Below are 16,432 nucleotides of genomic sequence, written 5' to 3' on the forward strand. Positions count from 1 at the left end.
AAATGCATTATCTGATTTAACTCAGCATAGATAATAATGTTGCAGAAATAAATTTCATTTCAGTAGTTGAGAACAAGACCTAGGAAGTGTATGTCTTACTAATATTGTACTTTTTGTGCTAGGATACTCACAGGACTGTGACAAATTTATCAGATGAAGTTTCTAGTGAGGAAGGGCCTGAAACTGGATATTCTTTACGTCGCAATGTAGAACGTACTTCTAGCGATGGTACACTGCGAAATAGGAAATCTCACCATTATAAGAAGCACTATCCGCTTGAGGTATGTTCTTTTCCATTGCTTCTGCAGATTGTTAAAACCTCTTGGTTTCTTACTGAATAGATATATTTTCCTCAAACCTTTTTTCTTCTATATTGGATTTTAGGAGTCTTTAATTGGAAGTCATGCTGGTGGAGGACAGGGATTTTTTTATTTTTATTTTTATTTTTTTTTTAATGTCAGCATTTTGAAATTAAGACGTTTTTATTTAGTTGGGTTGAGCTTCATCCTATTTTTCAATTTGTTGTAAGGAGCCTAAAATATATTCTGTAGATCTTGCATCAGGTTATGACCAGCTCTGTTGCTGTCTTTTGGCACGTTATCTCCTCTGGAAACTTGATTTGTTACAGAAATAGTAGTAATTGGCAATGTGCAAGTTTTCATCATGCTAGTGCTGCTGTTTCTCTCCATTTAGTTTGTTTTTTGGATTCACTAGCCTTCTTGTGGAGACCTCTGATTGACTCTATCTCTGAGTTTTCGTTCTCTCATGTTTATTGAAACAATCATTTCAAATATTGTCATGAAATCTCAACAAAATTGTTATTGCATAAAAATATTGAAATTTTAAGAGATTTGATGACATCGTAGCTTAGAATAGGGGAATTCACAGGTTCTGTATTAGCAGAGTCCTTAATTGTAAGGACTTGGACACTGAAAAAGAAAGGGAGATGTTATAGTGTTTTTATTTATTTGTAATTTTAAAGAAATTATGCTCTTTTTTGCTAATGGTATTGCAACTTAACAAATACCTGGAATATTTTTTTAAAGGCTGTATTGCCATTTTTTCACCAGGACTATAAGAAAAGAATATGAAGAGTCATTTCAGCTCTGATAAAAGTCTACTTACAGATATCGGCTTAATAGGTAGAGCCTCATGAATAAGCTTTCTACTTGATATAAGAAAAGTCTCCTTAGAAGGGTTCAGATACTGCTTTCTCTAATAACATTTGCAAAGCCTGGAAGTTGATGCTTTGCATATAAACATTATTAGGCAATCTTCTATTCTTTCATTTATTTCTCACAGACTTTGGTTAAATAGATCCAGAAGGCTAATTGATTTGAGTGTGTAATGCCTTAAACATGTTTGATTTAGGATAACCGAACAGGTTGATCTTTGAAACTGTTTCATGTTACAGAAGATGTCTCTTGACTGAATGCTTGTGCAGCTGCTAGAGCTTGACAAGAGCAAGCAGAAAGACATTATTACAGTCCATTTTTTTTCAGCTTAAATATATTTTCTCTTGCATAGAGTGTTTCAGAGCTAGGGAAGATTGTAGATACCTTCAGAAACTGAAGATACTAAATTTGCTCCCTGTGTAGCTTTAGCAATAATATTTTACACTTGTTCCCCATTTACTTATCTGACTGATGCCGTGAAAGGGGAAGCCTTTCTTTGTTATTACCAACTCGCCTCCCCCATGTGATTACAAAGGAAATGAAATAATAGTTTTCAAATCTGTGAAAGCTTTCTTTGTATTTAATAAGAAATAAATTAGTGAAGCCAGTGGATATACTCTCAACTTCTGCCCTACATTTTCCTTTATCTTCATGTTTACTTGTCAACTTAATTGTTGTTTGAGCAAGCTTTTTTTAATGTTTTTGCTTTATTAACTTCAGGACTCAATGGTACCCAGTAATGGCTACTTTCTATAAATATATATATATTTTTAAAGAAAATATTAAATTAGTAAGTCTGCTGAAACATTGCTTGATTATTTTTTTCATTGTAAAAAATTGTGTATATTCTCCAGATAAACTAGTAGAAAGAAATAAATTTTGTGTTAAGAGGGAACAGGAACTGCCAGAGGATGATGATGGGTAGAATGAAAGTGCTTTTAAGACTACCTACCTGTCTTGCAGGAAAAGGATTCTGCTTCCTGTAGAAAGTAGTTTAAAGCTCTGCTTTCTTGTTCTGAAGATAACATTAGATTGTTTCATTTGTATGCATGGGCAATTTGGCTGTCCCAAATTTATATCTAAGATACATAGTAAAGTACAGCTTGTTTAAAATAATTAAAATTTTATGTATGACTGTGTAGATGACACATATACCTAGCATTAGCTATGTATTTTTTTTACACATTACTTATTTTTCCTCTCTACACCTGATGCACAACTGTCTTCAAACAAGTGCACTCTCTGAGAAGGTATGTTAGTAATAACAGTGGAAGAGTGTGATTTGTAGGAGACTTTGAGAGTCAATTCCTCTTTTATTACAGGGTCTTACATTTAGAAAAGTACTTGTGGAACATTTCAAGCTTTCTTTTAAAACTAGTTAAATTGTGTCCACATTGCTTGCTTGAAAAGCTATTTGAGTACCTCAGGTCTTAGATAACTAGAAATATCTGTCCCTTCTTCCTCCAAGACCTTTCCAGAGGAAAAATTCCTTACTGTATGGAGAAGTTAATAAGTGGCTAAAGTACTTCAGCTCAAACAACTAGAGGCAGAAAATCAAAATGTGAAATTAATTTAAAGTACTTTGTGAATGATGCTTTTCTCACTCTCAGTCACGTTTCTGTATTACAATTTCAGTCCAATGTATATGACTTTAAGCCACACTTGTCTGTCACTTTTTCACTGAAATAATAAAGCTGTAAGGTGTTTTAAAAGAGACTTAATTTATAGCTTATAAAATGAGAAGTTTGAGACACAGTTGAAGTCTGTGGCTTGATAATTGCTGTTAAAGTCTAAATTAATGAGATATAAAAATCTGTAAAATAATTATTTCCTTTTAATAAGTTAATATGATTTGATTCTTATGTGAATCAATTTTTATTCTTATTTGATTATGTGTCCCCCTCCCCAACAAAGCAGGGACCATGGACTGTTACTTGTTTGTACAGTGTCTAAAAATGTACAACCTCTTGGACAGTCCTTCAATAGACATGTAATTCTTTCTGATGAAGCCATAATGGATTGGAGCATAAAAACCAGATAAACAGAGATTTACTAATTTGAGCTTTATAACTGTTCTATCAGGAAACACTGTAGAATAAAAAAAGCTGCATGAATTCCAATGCATATTTTAATTTCAGGATACACCTAAATCAGGTACTAGCTGCAGTTCTCGGTGTTCAAGCTCCAGACAAGATTCTGAGAGTGCGAGGCCAGAATCAGAAACCGAAGATGTACTGTGGGAGGACCTCTTACACTGTGCAGAGTGCCACTCTTCCTGTAGCAGTGAGACAGATGTAGAAAGCCCTCAGGTGAATCCATGTGTGAAAAAGGAATACAGAGATGACCCATTTCATCAGGTTGGTATCCACCAATTTTGATTTTTTTTTACACTACACATGAATTCGGTATGAACAGCTTTATCATATGTCAGGAGGCCTGGGAGAAAGAATATTAAATGAAAGTAACAAAGCCAGAGTGATCTGATAGAATTAAAACAAGGAAAATTTGATTTCTGCTACTCAGTCATTAATTTGTCAAATGAAAAGGACATGACAATATACTGAAATAGCCTACAGAATATTTGAGTGTTTGAATCTTAGTTGGAGCTCAGGACAAGTACTGATTGATTTAAGTTGCCTCTGTGGTAGATGGTTCTGGTGGTGATTTTTTTTTTCTTTCTCTAGTGGAGTTACATTTTTTTTGAGCACATATCATGCATCTTTCTGTTTGTTTATATATAAATGTATACATAAAAAGGCAGGCAGAAAGATAACCTACATAGTATCTAATGTTATATATATATATGTATATATAATGTAAATATATATAATGTGTGTGTATTATATATGTCTAAACTCTATTTAGATATAACATTTCTATTTTTATCTTAAAGTTAATAATTTCATTTCCCTTCTTTGATGCTATTCTGTAGCAAAATACAGGCAGTCATTTCTGAAATTTTAGTGTTTTTTGGGGCTACACTTCAGTTGCAGCTTGCCTTGGCTTACTGCTAGACAGAATCCAGTTTTAATACATGATCATTAATAATCAAGTATTAGTCTTCATTTGATAAAATCCATTCAGATGTCAGAGTACTAGTTATATTTATAGCACAAATCTTATCTTTAAATTGTGTGTTAATTGCATTGCTAATTAGAACCATTTAAGTAAAGACATGGAGAGAATGTGAAACATTCTTTTGAGTAAACATGTTGTATGTGTTGGTAGTAAATCATCAGTACTAAGGAATGCCATGGAGAGGTGGTGTTAATGCTAGCTGAGGAAAGAATTTCAAGACAGGCTTTTTACTCATTTGGATTTTGTGCTTTTTTGATTTATTTTTAGTTCTTGCTTACATTCCATATAAACACTGAAATGGAGTTGAATTGCAATTGCAGTATATGCATTGACTTTGTTTTTCTGCAGTTGAGTGTTTTTCTGTTTGATTGTAGTTTGTGAATTTTTGAGTTTCAGTTCCTGGTGTTGATACTCCCTCTACAGGGAGGCCTTGGAATTCTGTGATTAAGGAAGTCCTGCAACTAATATTTGTGTTGTTTTAATAATATAAATTGGGGGGGTGGGGGGAGGAGGAGATAGAATACTTAGCAGAATACAGTGATTTCAGATAAATACTGATAAAGCAAGTAATAAAATAGAAACCTTTACTTTTAATAAATGATACATTTCAAAAATCATATCACATCCCTCCCCCCACATCCCCCCATCCCAGCACCACCTCTTCAGTCGTTTGATGCACGTAGTGGTAGGTGGCCAGGCAGAGTTGAGAGCAATTTTAATCACCAAATGGGAGAGGAGTGAGACAGGGCTGAGGGAAGTCAGGAAATGGCTACAGCAGAACTTGTTGCCTCAACATTTTTCCAGACCCTTCAGTTCTCACTTAGCTCTCTGTTTAGAGTAAAGATGCCTCAGCCTAAGTGCAATCAGTAGATTAGGTTGGGATTGCTTGTCTCTTGGAGCAGCATGTATTGATTAGACTGGTACCGCTCTGAGTCTTGCCAGTTAGCATAGGGCGGCCTTTATCTGTAACAAGAATTGTGAATTACACAAATATCATTAAAAGAAAATTTAAAAAATTGTTGACCTTAAACTCAGCCTGAGAATAGTGCTTTTCAGAATGCTAGGGGAGGAAAAATAACAATAATAAGAAAAAGAAAATATTCAATTAAACATGTGGCAAAGTTAAAGATGGCTTTTAAGTAGACCTTTGTTTTCATACCTCTCTCTTCTTTGATATGTTTACGAAAAACAGAAGCCATTAATCCTCAACCACAGTAAGTCAACACTATTAGAAAATGAAGTATGGAAAAGGAGAGATGTCTGTACTCACAGCTATTTCTTGAAAAATAAGTGGATGATTTTGAGGAATGCGGTTGAGATATAGCAACATATAGTAGAAGTAAATGCTATATAACAGTATTTGTGTCAGTCTAAAGTGTTTTTTTGTCAGTATGTTGTTGAAAAAGGCATCTTGACACAACAACAGATTTTTATCTCTGATGGAATGTATTCCTTGTCTTCCCCAGAGTCATTTGCCTTGGATCCACAGTTTGAATCCAGGACTAGAAAAAATAAGTGCAATTGTATGGGAGGGTAATGACTGTAAGAAAGCAGATATGTCTGTGCTTGAAATCAGTGGTATGATAATGAACAGAGTGAGTATTTTTTTTACTTTATGCAAATATTGTATTTAGGAGTCTGAGCACTACCAAAAATAAGCTTATTTTATGTTCTTTTTTTTGTTGTTGTTCTTTTTTAAAGTGTTATTGGTATCATTGTTCCATGGCTTATGTCACTCTGATTTACTTGTTACTATCATTAAAAAGTGCTACCAAATCTTAAGTGTTGGGACAGTAAAATGTGTTTGCACTGTAATGTGCTTGCTAATGTAGCCAACCTCTGTTTTATTGTTCCAAAATGATATATACTGTGAATATTCTTCTTTATCTTCTTGATCCTGATGAACAACTAATAAGTTGAATTAGATCTGAGTATTTGGATGATAAGAGTGGAAAAGAAAACTTTTTGTCTTTAGGAAACAAATAACTAAGAGGATGAGTGGTATGTCTCACTAGTCTTCCCTTCTTTTTCCTAGTTCTCCTCTTCAGGAAGCAGTTGGAAAAGCATTTGATTGGTGTACTCTTTTTCAGTAGACAACATAGGCATTTTGTAGAGTTGAACATAAAATCCTAGTATAGCTTAAGAAAACTATAATTCTGAGAAGTTGATACTTACCATCTCCAACTTGAGAAGTTGATACTTACCATCTCCAACTTGTTTTAAAGCAGTGTATTCACAAACTTAGTTCAGATCTCTGTACCTGACCCAAAGACAATACAGTTTTAGGTGCAATCCGCAGTAGAAGTAAACTTAACAAAACCGTAGCCAGCACAGCAGAACTCCAGTCTTGTCTGCACTGTGAACACTTTGATTCCTTTAAAGAACATACAGCCTAAAAGCGAAACATAAATAGGAGCATCGTACATACAGGATGTAAGAAACACAGTCTGATTGATGCACTTTGCTAATTCAGCGTTGAATGAATTTTTAATACAAGACTATGCACTGGAGTCTCTTAACTGCAGTGTTATGCTCTTGGGTTTTTAAATGATTTGTCATATTTGGTTCGTGTGCGTTAAGTGCTCTTTGAGGACTTCCTTTTTCTTAATAGTAAATTGTGAAGAAGCTTGGTTGAAGGTTTCATATAGCTTATCAGGTTATAAAGTGTTCCTTGTGATAGTAAGATGGTAAAATTAATAATTTATTTATTGCCTTAATTCCAAATTAACTCCAAAATTAAAAATATACCTTATTTTCTTTTGTTTTTAGGTGAACAACTATATACCAGGAATTGGTTATCAGATTTTTGGAAATGTCATATCTTTAATCTTGGGTTTAATGCCATTTGTCTTTCGACTTTCCCAAGCTAAAGATTTGGAACAACTAGCAGCACATTCTGCCACTGAACTTTGTATGACTGCATTTGGATCAAATGGAGACATTCTGGTTCTCTCAATGGTTATTATAAGTTTTGTGGTCCGCGTGTCTCTAGTGTGGATTTTCTTTTTTCTGCTATGTGTAGCAGAGAGGACATATAAACAGGTATGAACAGCAAATCCCGAAGCTTCATGTAAAGCAAAACAAAGTTTAATATTTGTGATTTTTTTGACTTTATGGATATTTTGAACTTGTTTTCTTCAGTGCACTATGATTCATAGGTCAATGATGACAAATACTTCAGTGGGTTTACAGTTTAGGAGATCACTCAGTTGCAATGGACTGAAGTTTCTGTGCGGTCTCTATATCTAAACCTTTTTTCCTGGAGAGTATTTCTGAGGGAAAACTTTTTAATGTTTTATTTCAGATTTCTGGCTCAGTGCATTAATTCAGCTCTTAGTCATGTCCCAGTTTGTCTCAGTTTTCCTCAAGGAGAAGGATTTTCAATAAAAGAACTCTATGAATTTCCAATTTGTTGTACTGGTGTGTTTTATTCAGAATTTTCAATTCAAAACAGTTCAGTCCAGACCCTAGCCAAGAGCTTTGCCTGCTTTGCTGGTAGGTCAGTCCCACAGTTGGAGACTGTGAGAGCTGTTATCTGAAGCAATATACCTGTTAATTTATTGCTTGTTGTTGCAGTTTTAACTTTTAAGAGGGTGTCAATATCCCTTACTAGCTGCAGAATATAGATACTTACTAGTCTGCACAAGTAAAATTTTTGTACTTTCTTTCCTCAAATTATAGCCAAAATATATGATTTAATACAATAGAAGAGAAGTAACATGCTTCTAATCATTTCTGTTGGGAGGAACTTCTGTGATACAGGCACTCTCTAATGCAAATGATTGACAGGTGTGATTTTTCTCCCAAATTTTAAGAGCATAGCAGATCTCTTGTCTGAAAATTGAAGACAGGAACTCAAACGTGTAGCTAAATCTTGTTTTTCATTGGAATATGAAGACTTTTAAAACTTTTTAGTATATCTCTTCTTTTTAGTACCATGCTACTCTTATTTCTGTACTATATTAACGGTCACCCAATGCCTGAGGGGACCTACAGGAGGGCTGTGGAGGGACTTTTTACGGGGGCAGGTGGTGATAGAACAAGGGGAAGTGGCTTTGAGCTGGAAGAGGGTAGGTTTAGATGAGATATTAGGAAGAAATTATTTCCTGTGAGGGTGGTGAGACACTGGAACAGGTTGCCTAGAGAACTTGTGGATGCCCCCTCCCTGGAAGTGTTCAAGGCCAGGTTGGATGGGGCTCTCAGCAACCTGATCTAGTGGGAGGTGTCCCTGCTGATGACAGGGTGTTTGGAACTAGATGATCTTTAAGGTCCCTTCCAACCCAAACCATTCTATGATTCTATGATTAACATAATTTACACTGATACATTGTACATTACTTTGACATATTCAGTGAAGCCTTTTCTCCGTTTTCTTTTTAGTATCCTTGAAAATCAATTAACAGTTAAAGTTTTGTTTTGGTTTTTTTTTTCTTCTCTGCAGAGGCTACTTTTTGCCAAACTTTTTGGTCATCTAACATCTGCTAGAAGGGCAAGAAAATCGGAGGTTCCTCACTTCCGCTTGAAGAAAGTACAGAATATAAAAATGTGGCTTTCTCTCAGGTCCTATCTAAAGGTAAAATAATGTATATTTCTGCTACTGCTTTAATATAAAATATCTCATACGCTGTTGATGGAAAGTTGGTATTCTAGTATGAGTTCTTCCTCCTGTGCACTTACCCCTGTTGGTGCACATGTACCCTATGTGCTTCATTTTAGTGACTCTAGGCTAACAGTGTCTGCAGGCAGCCAGACTGTGAGAAAGTAAATGTCTACTTTTTACCTTGGAGTAAAGTATGAGTGTGTCCAGAGTTGGTGTCTTGTCTTACTAATGCTAGCAGAAGAGTTTCTCAGGTTAACATGTTGGGTAAAAAGAACCACTTACAGTGTAATACAGACAATACCTTATTGCAAGAGCCCCACCAGTTAGTGTCATTAACACAGAAGGAATTTATGAAGCAAGACAGTTTATGTGCATATTTATGCTGTGAGTGTATACATGCCAGGTGAAGCTAGAAATTATGCCAGGTATTATCTAGAAGATATTCCAATGCCAAGCTATTGCAAGCTCAGCTCATGTTTGAGTGATCTCTTTATATCTCTCTTAATGGTCTCTTCAAGCCAGAGCATTTTGATGATTCTTTGTGAAAGGATCCTTATTACCTAACTCAGGGTTGGATTTTTGTTGTGTGTGTTCCTCCCTGCCCCCAAGTTTTTTTTTTCCATTTTTCTCTCTGCATTAGGTAGTTCAACTCAGATGAAGCTAGGTTTTTCCCTATTTGGTTTCTTTAGAACCAGTTTTTTGGTGCACAGCAACTGACAATCTCTTGTCAGTGGGGTGGTAATCCCCATATTTGCATCGATGCTTCTTTCCAACAACAGTTACAAGAGGTTAGAAGAAATCGGCTATCAGTAGTTTTTAGAAGTAGGTAAAGGTTTATGAAAACATAAGGAAGTTATGGTGTGGAAAGCAGGAACTATAAGTGAGCAAAATTTTTCATGTAAAGCTTAATCTTAAATTTGAAAGATGCATCATTTTAAGAGGAATTGAGGCGATTCATTTACAACACCCCTTGTGTGATGGAGTATCTGTTGGGGAGGTTGTAAAAAAAGAGGAACCCTTTAAACTTCACATTTGAGAGACTTGTATCATTTTCCTTGTAGTCTGTATTGTGTGCTGGGTAGGTGGAAAGGAGGGTAACATCACTTGGACAATAGAAAGTAGTTCTGATGCTTTAAAGACTGCGTATGGTAGCATTGTTGTGGAGTGTCTTGCCTTCTTTCCTTACAACCATGCCTATATATTCCACCTTTTCTTATGCCACCAGAAACATTTGTATAATTATGTGGCTAAGAAAAAAGCAGTCAGACAATGTTCAGAGGCAGGTGCACAGGGAAATGACCCAACTGAAAAATCACCAGTCAAGAACGGTAATTTTCCCCTCCATCTGTTGCTTTGCTTGGTTCACTGGACAGCTCTGTAGTGCCCGTCGTAGCACAAGGAAAGCAACGGAGACGAGCAGCTAAGGAACAGAGCTGCCTTCTTGCAGTGGTGCTGTTGGCATATATTAGCATAGCTTTTGTCCAAAATACACTTGCATTTTACCTGTCTGCATGTGTGTCTGCCTGTGAAGATGTGAGCTGGGTGTGTATATACACTTCTCAAATGTCGCACAGGCAAAAACGCTCTGGCTCAGTGTAGAAGTAGCGCGTGCATAACTGCAGTAGTAATTAGCACTTAATTTTTTTTCAGTAGTTAAGCTTCCTGTGTCTCTTTTGCAAAGTTCCAAGGTTGTATCTTGCGTATGTACACCTCCCATTCTTCTCCAGTTTATACAATTAGTAATATATTTGGAGAACAAAGTTGAGAAAGAAACGTCTGTTATAACTTGTGCATGTTTCAATGCAGCACAGAATATTTAATTCTTTAATTAAAAAAAAAAAGGGAGGAAAAAGCTCTGTGGGTAGAAACATTTCATTGTACCAGTAAGCAACAAAAAAATGGTTGAAAACAGTGAGGTTACACCTTTCAAGACAAGTGTGCTTGTTCCCCAGTTTTCCTTCTTGTCTGGGGAAGAGAATTATGCACCTACCACAGTGGGACAGTGATTTACAGCTACAATTTTTGTGTGTCAGAAAGAGGCAAGTAATGAAAATACCAACCATGTGGAATCATATCTTGATATTCTGTTGTGATCTGGTGTCCAGAAATCTTCTGTTAGCAATGGTTTGATACGTGGGCCTAAAGCCCAGTGCTGTACTGAATTTGTTATGTCAGGGACTGCTACCTAAATGGAAATTAATTCACATTATGAAGGAGCTGACTGAACAAGTGCTGAATATTTTATTTTCTCATAGTTTAATGCTTGCATCTGAATTAATCTCATATGGCTTTAGAGATATTAAAATGTAGTGATATTATCAGGTTCTAATGTAGTGTCTGGAACTTAGATTGTCAAATTGTGAGCCATATTGCGAACATAGGTTCGAGGTGTGAGTCTGACTGGATGTCCACGCTGGCTGGGTGGGTATTTACTCACATATGTGCATATTCTTCATTTTCAGCGTCGAGGTCCTCAACGCTCAGTGGATGTAATAGTTTCATCTGCCTTCCTACTGACTATCTCAGTTGTGTTTATCTGTTGTGCACAGGTGAGGAAATCTTACTTGTATAGAAACAGTCATGACTTTAATAGTTTTAAAAATAATTTTGAGTGCCTTTTGCATGGTCATTCCTTTTGAGTTGAAAGACCACAATGAAAAAAATCAGTAACAGCTGTTACAGCTTTTTGGAAGATTAAGCTCCATTTTGTATTGTTCATTTTCTCTACTTTAGAATGGTATTCTGTAAGAGCTACAGAAGCTTATAGGATAATTCCTAACATGATTTTATTATTATTATTATTATTATTTTTACAATCTATATCCTCTTTGATTTTTCCATTGTGGATTTTGGAACACAGGTTTGGGGTTTGTTTGTTTATTTGGGTTTTTTGTTTTGGTTTTGTTTGTTTTGTTTGGTGGATTTATTTTTTTTCCTTAACATTTTCAGTTGAAACACACTTTTGCAAAGACAGTTGGGATTGACTTTGGTTGATGATTTTTGTGAGACACAAGACTGTTGGCTATATTAGCCTGCCCTCTAGTGGACGATATTTTAGTAAGCAAGTCTATATTTAAAGTTGATTTTTACTGCTTAAGATTTTTCCTTGTCCTTCTGTTTCAGAACACAGGGAAGCTTTTTAATGGCTTCTGGTTGTATTTTTTTCCACTTTTTTCCCTAGTTAATGCTAATGTTTTTTCCTCATAGCTAACTATAAAATTTTCATACGAATAAAATTTAGCAGTAACTCTGCTTGGATTAAATTTTCTGTATAATTCACTACTTTTCAGGGTTTTCTTTGGTAAGTTTTGTTTTTTATCCCATAGTGTCTCTGCAAGTTTGAACACAAGTTTAAAATTGTCTTAGAGTGTATTTTTTTTCTATTGTTTTACAGATATGAAAAAAATTTGTGTCTTAAATTCTTATTGAGCCTTTCAGAGCGTATCTTTTCTCAAACCTCATATCTTTGACACGGTGTTGATTTTAAATTATAATTAAAAATCCTTTATGGCTAAAACCAATCCATATCATTATTACTGGGAAATTTTTGTTGTAGTTGGGGAAATACGTAATTATTTTCTGAATTTGTAATGTAATTATTACTTTGAATTAATTTTTTTTTCTCTTTTGTTTTCAGCTGCTGCACATGCATGAGATCTTCCTTGATTGTCACTACAATTGGGAACTCATAATTTGGTGCATTTCACTAACTCTTTTTCTCTTAAGATTTGTTACTCTTGGATCTGAAACCAGTAAAAAGTACAGCAATACCTCAATATTACTTACTGAGCAGGTGAGAATTTTATAGACCTGTATTTTTATATCTAAACAAGTCATTCATCTGGCAGGTCTCATGCATGTATTTTAGATGTATTAGAATAGTTAGGGAGGGAGTTGTATTAGATGTATTAGAATAGTTAGGATTAGGGAGTTAATTATGGTGTAGTGAAACAACACTTTACAACCTGAATTTCAGTTTCTGTGAGAAGTTTGTGACTTTGTTTAAAAGTTGTATGGCCATATCCCAATGCCTCTTTAAGTGAGCAGGCTTAGGGATATCGGTGTATTTTATTTGATATAAATAACTATCTAACGGAACACAAACATAAGAAGTAGCTTTTAAACAGGAGTAAGAAACCTGAACTCTCTAAGTGTTGGTTGGGAGAGTAAAAGATTTGAAAACAAACTCACCCTCTACAAAGTGGGTCACTGTTTCTAGTCCAAGAAATTTGATTGCTAGGTTGCAGGGGTTATGTATAGTCAGTCTCCTGTAGAATCCTTGGAAACTTTCTTTCAGTCATCTAGCAAGCTTGGCTTTCGGTCTACGTACTTTTCTTCTCAGAAATGTTCTAGTTGGTGTTTCTACTGCAAACTTCCCTCTCTGCTCTGCCTGGCACTGCTGATAGTTTTCCAAGCTAAGCATGTTCAGTTACTGTTAGGTAGGAAGCAATCTCTTTCTGCCTGGAGAGGTTTCACATTGGTGCAAAACACAGCATTCAGAACAAGGTAAATAGGCAGTTCAGGAAATCTTCACAGGTTTCCTACAGGAAATGTGTTCAAGTTGAAACATAAAATCTTCCAAATGGAGTCTCCTAAAGTCAGGATGTGAAGCTTTTAACAGATGATATAAATAACAGCTTACATGTTTTGCTCAATGAGAATTCATTCTGTCTTTGCTAAAGATGATGATGAGGCTAGGCAGTGAGAAGACAGTCTGTTTACTTTTGTCTTGAATGATGTGTTTTGCACCAGTGTGAAACCTCTCATAATTCCTGAGCTGGAGAGCTTTGCATTGTTTTGTTGATCCTCAGAGTATAAACAGCCTAATGTCCCAGTGAAGTTTGCCCTCTGTTTCTGGAATTAAAATGGAGGAAAATGTTGGGGGTAAGGACTGAAAAAAAAAAATGCAGAGAGCAAGGCGAGAGAGAGAGACAGAGAATGTCAAGCCTTTGTTTTGCTTTCATAGGTTTTTACACTGTGTTCTTCATGAGAGTTTGAACATTCAGTGTTTGAACATTTTAAGCCAGCGTGGACATTGAAAGAAGCACTCTGTCTATGTCCCCAGAACTCTTTTTTTAAAAAATAAAAAAAATCAGAAAGTGCTATGTCATCAGACACTTAGCTTTGTCCTGAATCCAGCTTATCCTGTTTTAAGTCATTTCCCTCAAAAAGGCCTGAGAGCTGTATGAAATGAAAACCAAAATAGAATTCACAATTGTTTCTCAGAAAATCAAAAGATTAGAACTAATTTTAGACTGGTTTAACATACTGGCTGGATACCACAGCATATTTACAGTGTTCTTGAGACAGGTTCATGAAAGTCTGACATTTTGGCCTTTCACGAGAGACCAAGTCCAAACAATTGACTGACACTCACTTGATCTAAAAAAGCACATCTGAATTGGTGTTCTTGAAAATCCCACACTAGTGTCATTAGGCTTACTGAGAATGAAACTTTAAAACAAACAAAAAAGCAACAAAACGCAAAAGAACAAACAAGCCTCAATCCCCAGATTAAATTAAATGCTTCACATATAAGATGAAATTGCAAATTCTACTTTCTGTCAGCAAAGTTCCAGCCAGTTCTGTGTGCTTTATATTCAACCTATGAACTTCATGATTACGAGTCATGATGGGAAACTAAAAGATCTATCATTTTACATCAAGGGATTTTTTTTTTTACTATAATGCTGTGATTTTTCAACTCCTTCTGAAAGTGTTTTTAACTGGTCTTGTAAATGAAGCATCTCAGTGTTTCCTTCTTGAGAGAAATAAAAGATTTGGTCTGATCAAAGTTGTCTTGCCAGTTTCAAGTCTCAGAATAGGTATGGTAGATGGCTGTGCATATACACATTCAAGCTCTCCTCCTGATTTGAAGTTTGTTACTAAATGTTGATTTTTTTTCATAAATCAATTAAATCACAGTAACTGTTGAAAGAGATTTGAACCTTCCCAGGGTTTGTTACCTACTATTTTTTCACAGTTGCTAAATAGAGCCTTTATTCTTAGTTTATTCCTGTTTATAAACACTTCAATTGTTGAAATCATTAATTTTATATTTAAAGACTGGAATCTCTGCCTCCAAAAGCATCATTTACTTTAAAATGAAATTGATAGTTCAGGAGCTTAATATGTGTTGGAATATGGTAGTCATAGCTTTTGATTTTTAACTTGTATAAGAAACTTACAGTGACCTTTTTAGGGAGATCTTTACTTTGTTTACATGTCTGTGGCCCTTACTTCAATAAACACCTTACAACAAGGTGGTTAAATATATCACAGAATCATACATCATTTAGCATCATTTCCTTTCTGCATCTTCACTTCTGTAGCTTGGTCAGAGTCTCTCTCATCTGAAGGACTATTTCAGCATATTGCAGAATTGTTCATTTTTTATTTTGTTGAACATTGTTATTCTAAAATGAAAAGTTCACAACTTTTCAAGATAATTTTCTTTTGACTTGCTTTTGTTATGCAATAAAAAATAAAAACTAACCTTTGGCTGGTCAAGGATATAGAAGATATGTCATCTGAGAATGAAAACTGTTTCAAAATTGCTGGAAGACCAACAGAGAACTCATTTGTAGTCTTAACTAAACTTTCTCAGAAACATTGACCTAAAAAAGTTTGGATCACTGAAGTGTTGAAAAGATCAATATACTGTTCTTCTACAGCAATGAAGAGTTTAATAATTTTTCAAATATTTCAAGGCACTGGAAAGATTAATTTTCTGCACTAAAGGTGTTAATGAAATACTCAAATATATTAAAATATTTTAAAAGAAATTACACTTTACCAGAATTATCAGCATTTTAGTCTATTCAATAACTTTTGGGGACATTAAGCCTTGTGAGGTCTGCTTACTAGTATAAAAACCTTCTGGAAATGAACTGACAAACCTCAGGCAATTATTGAAGGAGGAGCAAGAAATTATGCAAGCCTTTCATACATGGTGTTTTTTCTTGGCTGATTTGTAGATTGCACTAAACTTTAAAGTTGTTGCTATAACAATGTCAAATGTATTTTGTTATATCATAAACCATTGTATTTTCCTGTGGTACTGAGCCAGTGTTTGTTCTTAAATATTAAAAAGGAAGGAAAATATTTGCTTGCTTGTAGAAATGTCATTGCTGTTCTATCATATAGGTGCTGAGTAATCACTTCATTTTATTATTAAATATTTCCAAATTAGTTCATTTAAATTCTGAATAAGTGGTGATACTCATATTTTATTTAAATCAGATAAACTTGTACTTGAAAATGGAGAAGAAGCCTAATAAGAAGGAGGAACTGACACTAGTGAACAATGTTTTAAAACTTGCTACTAAGTTATTGAAGGTAAGGATTAAAATAATACTACTGTATTATTTATATCTAAGAAGCAGAATAGGTTGCTTAGTGAGTCACTTGTGTTACTTCCGCAGGCAGTACAGTATGCTTTGGTTTAAATCTGCTCTGCAACTGTCACAGCAATGCTACTTGTTCATACACTATATTATGTTGCTATCATTATGGATGACAAAGTATTATGAGATATAATTCTTTAACAGTACATGAGCAGTGTGAGAGAAGGTGCTTT

The 16,432-nt window shown here is 34.9% G+C and overlaps 1 protein-coding gene across 1 annotated transcript in view; it reads left to right on the forward strand.

The window, feature by feature from the left end:
- PHTF2 (putative homeodomain transcription factor 2) overlaps positions 1 to 16,191 on the forward strand; it is a gene marked incomplete at both ends in the record, with an annotated part of 30,972 nt that extends 14,781 nt beyond the window's left edge. Inside the window, 8 exons of the mRNA XM_010170525.1 lie at positions 123 to 281; positions 3,314 to 3,532; positions 5,720 to 5,848; positions 7,023 to 7,295; positions 8,695 to 8,826; positions 11,316 to 11,402; positions 12,491 to 12,646; positions 16,096 to 16,191. Of these exons, the coding sequence (XP_010168827.1) occupies positions 123 to 281; positions 3,314 to 3,532; positions 5,720 to 5,848; positions 7,023 to 7,295; positions 8,695 to 8,826; positions 11,316 to 11,402; positions 12,491 to 12,646; positions 16,096 to 16,191 (1,251 nt within the window). The remainder of the gene's footprint in view (positions 1 to 122; positions 282 to 3,313; positions 3,533 to 5,719; positions 5,849 to 7,022; positions 7,296 to 8,694; positions 8,827 to 11,315; positions 11,403 to 12,490; positions 12,647 to 16,095) is intronic.
- Between the last annotated feature and the right edge of the window lie 241 nt (positions 16,192 to 16,432).

Source organism: Antrostomus carolinensis, unplaced genomic scaffold, assembly GCF_000700745.2.
Source record: "Antrostomus carolinensis isolate BGI_N321 unplaced genomic scaffold, ASM70074v2 scaffold38896, whole genome shotgun sequence".
Lineage (NCBI taxonomy): Eukaryota > Metazoa > Chordata > Aves > Caprimulgiformes > Caprimulgidae > Antrostomus > Antrostomus carolinensis.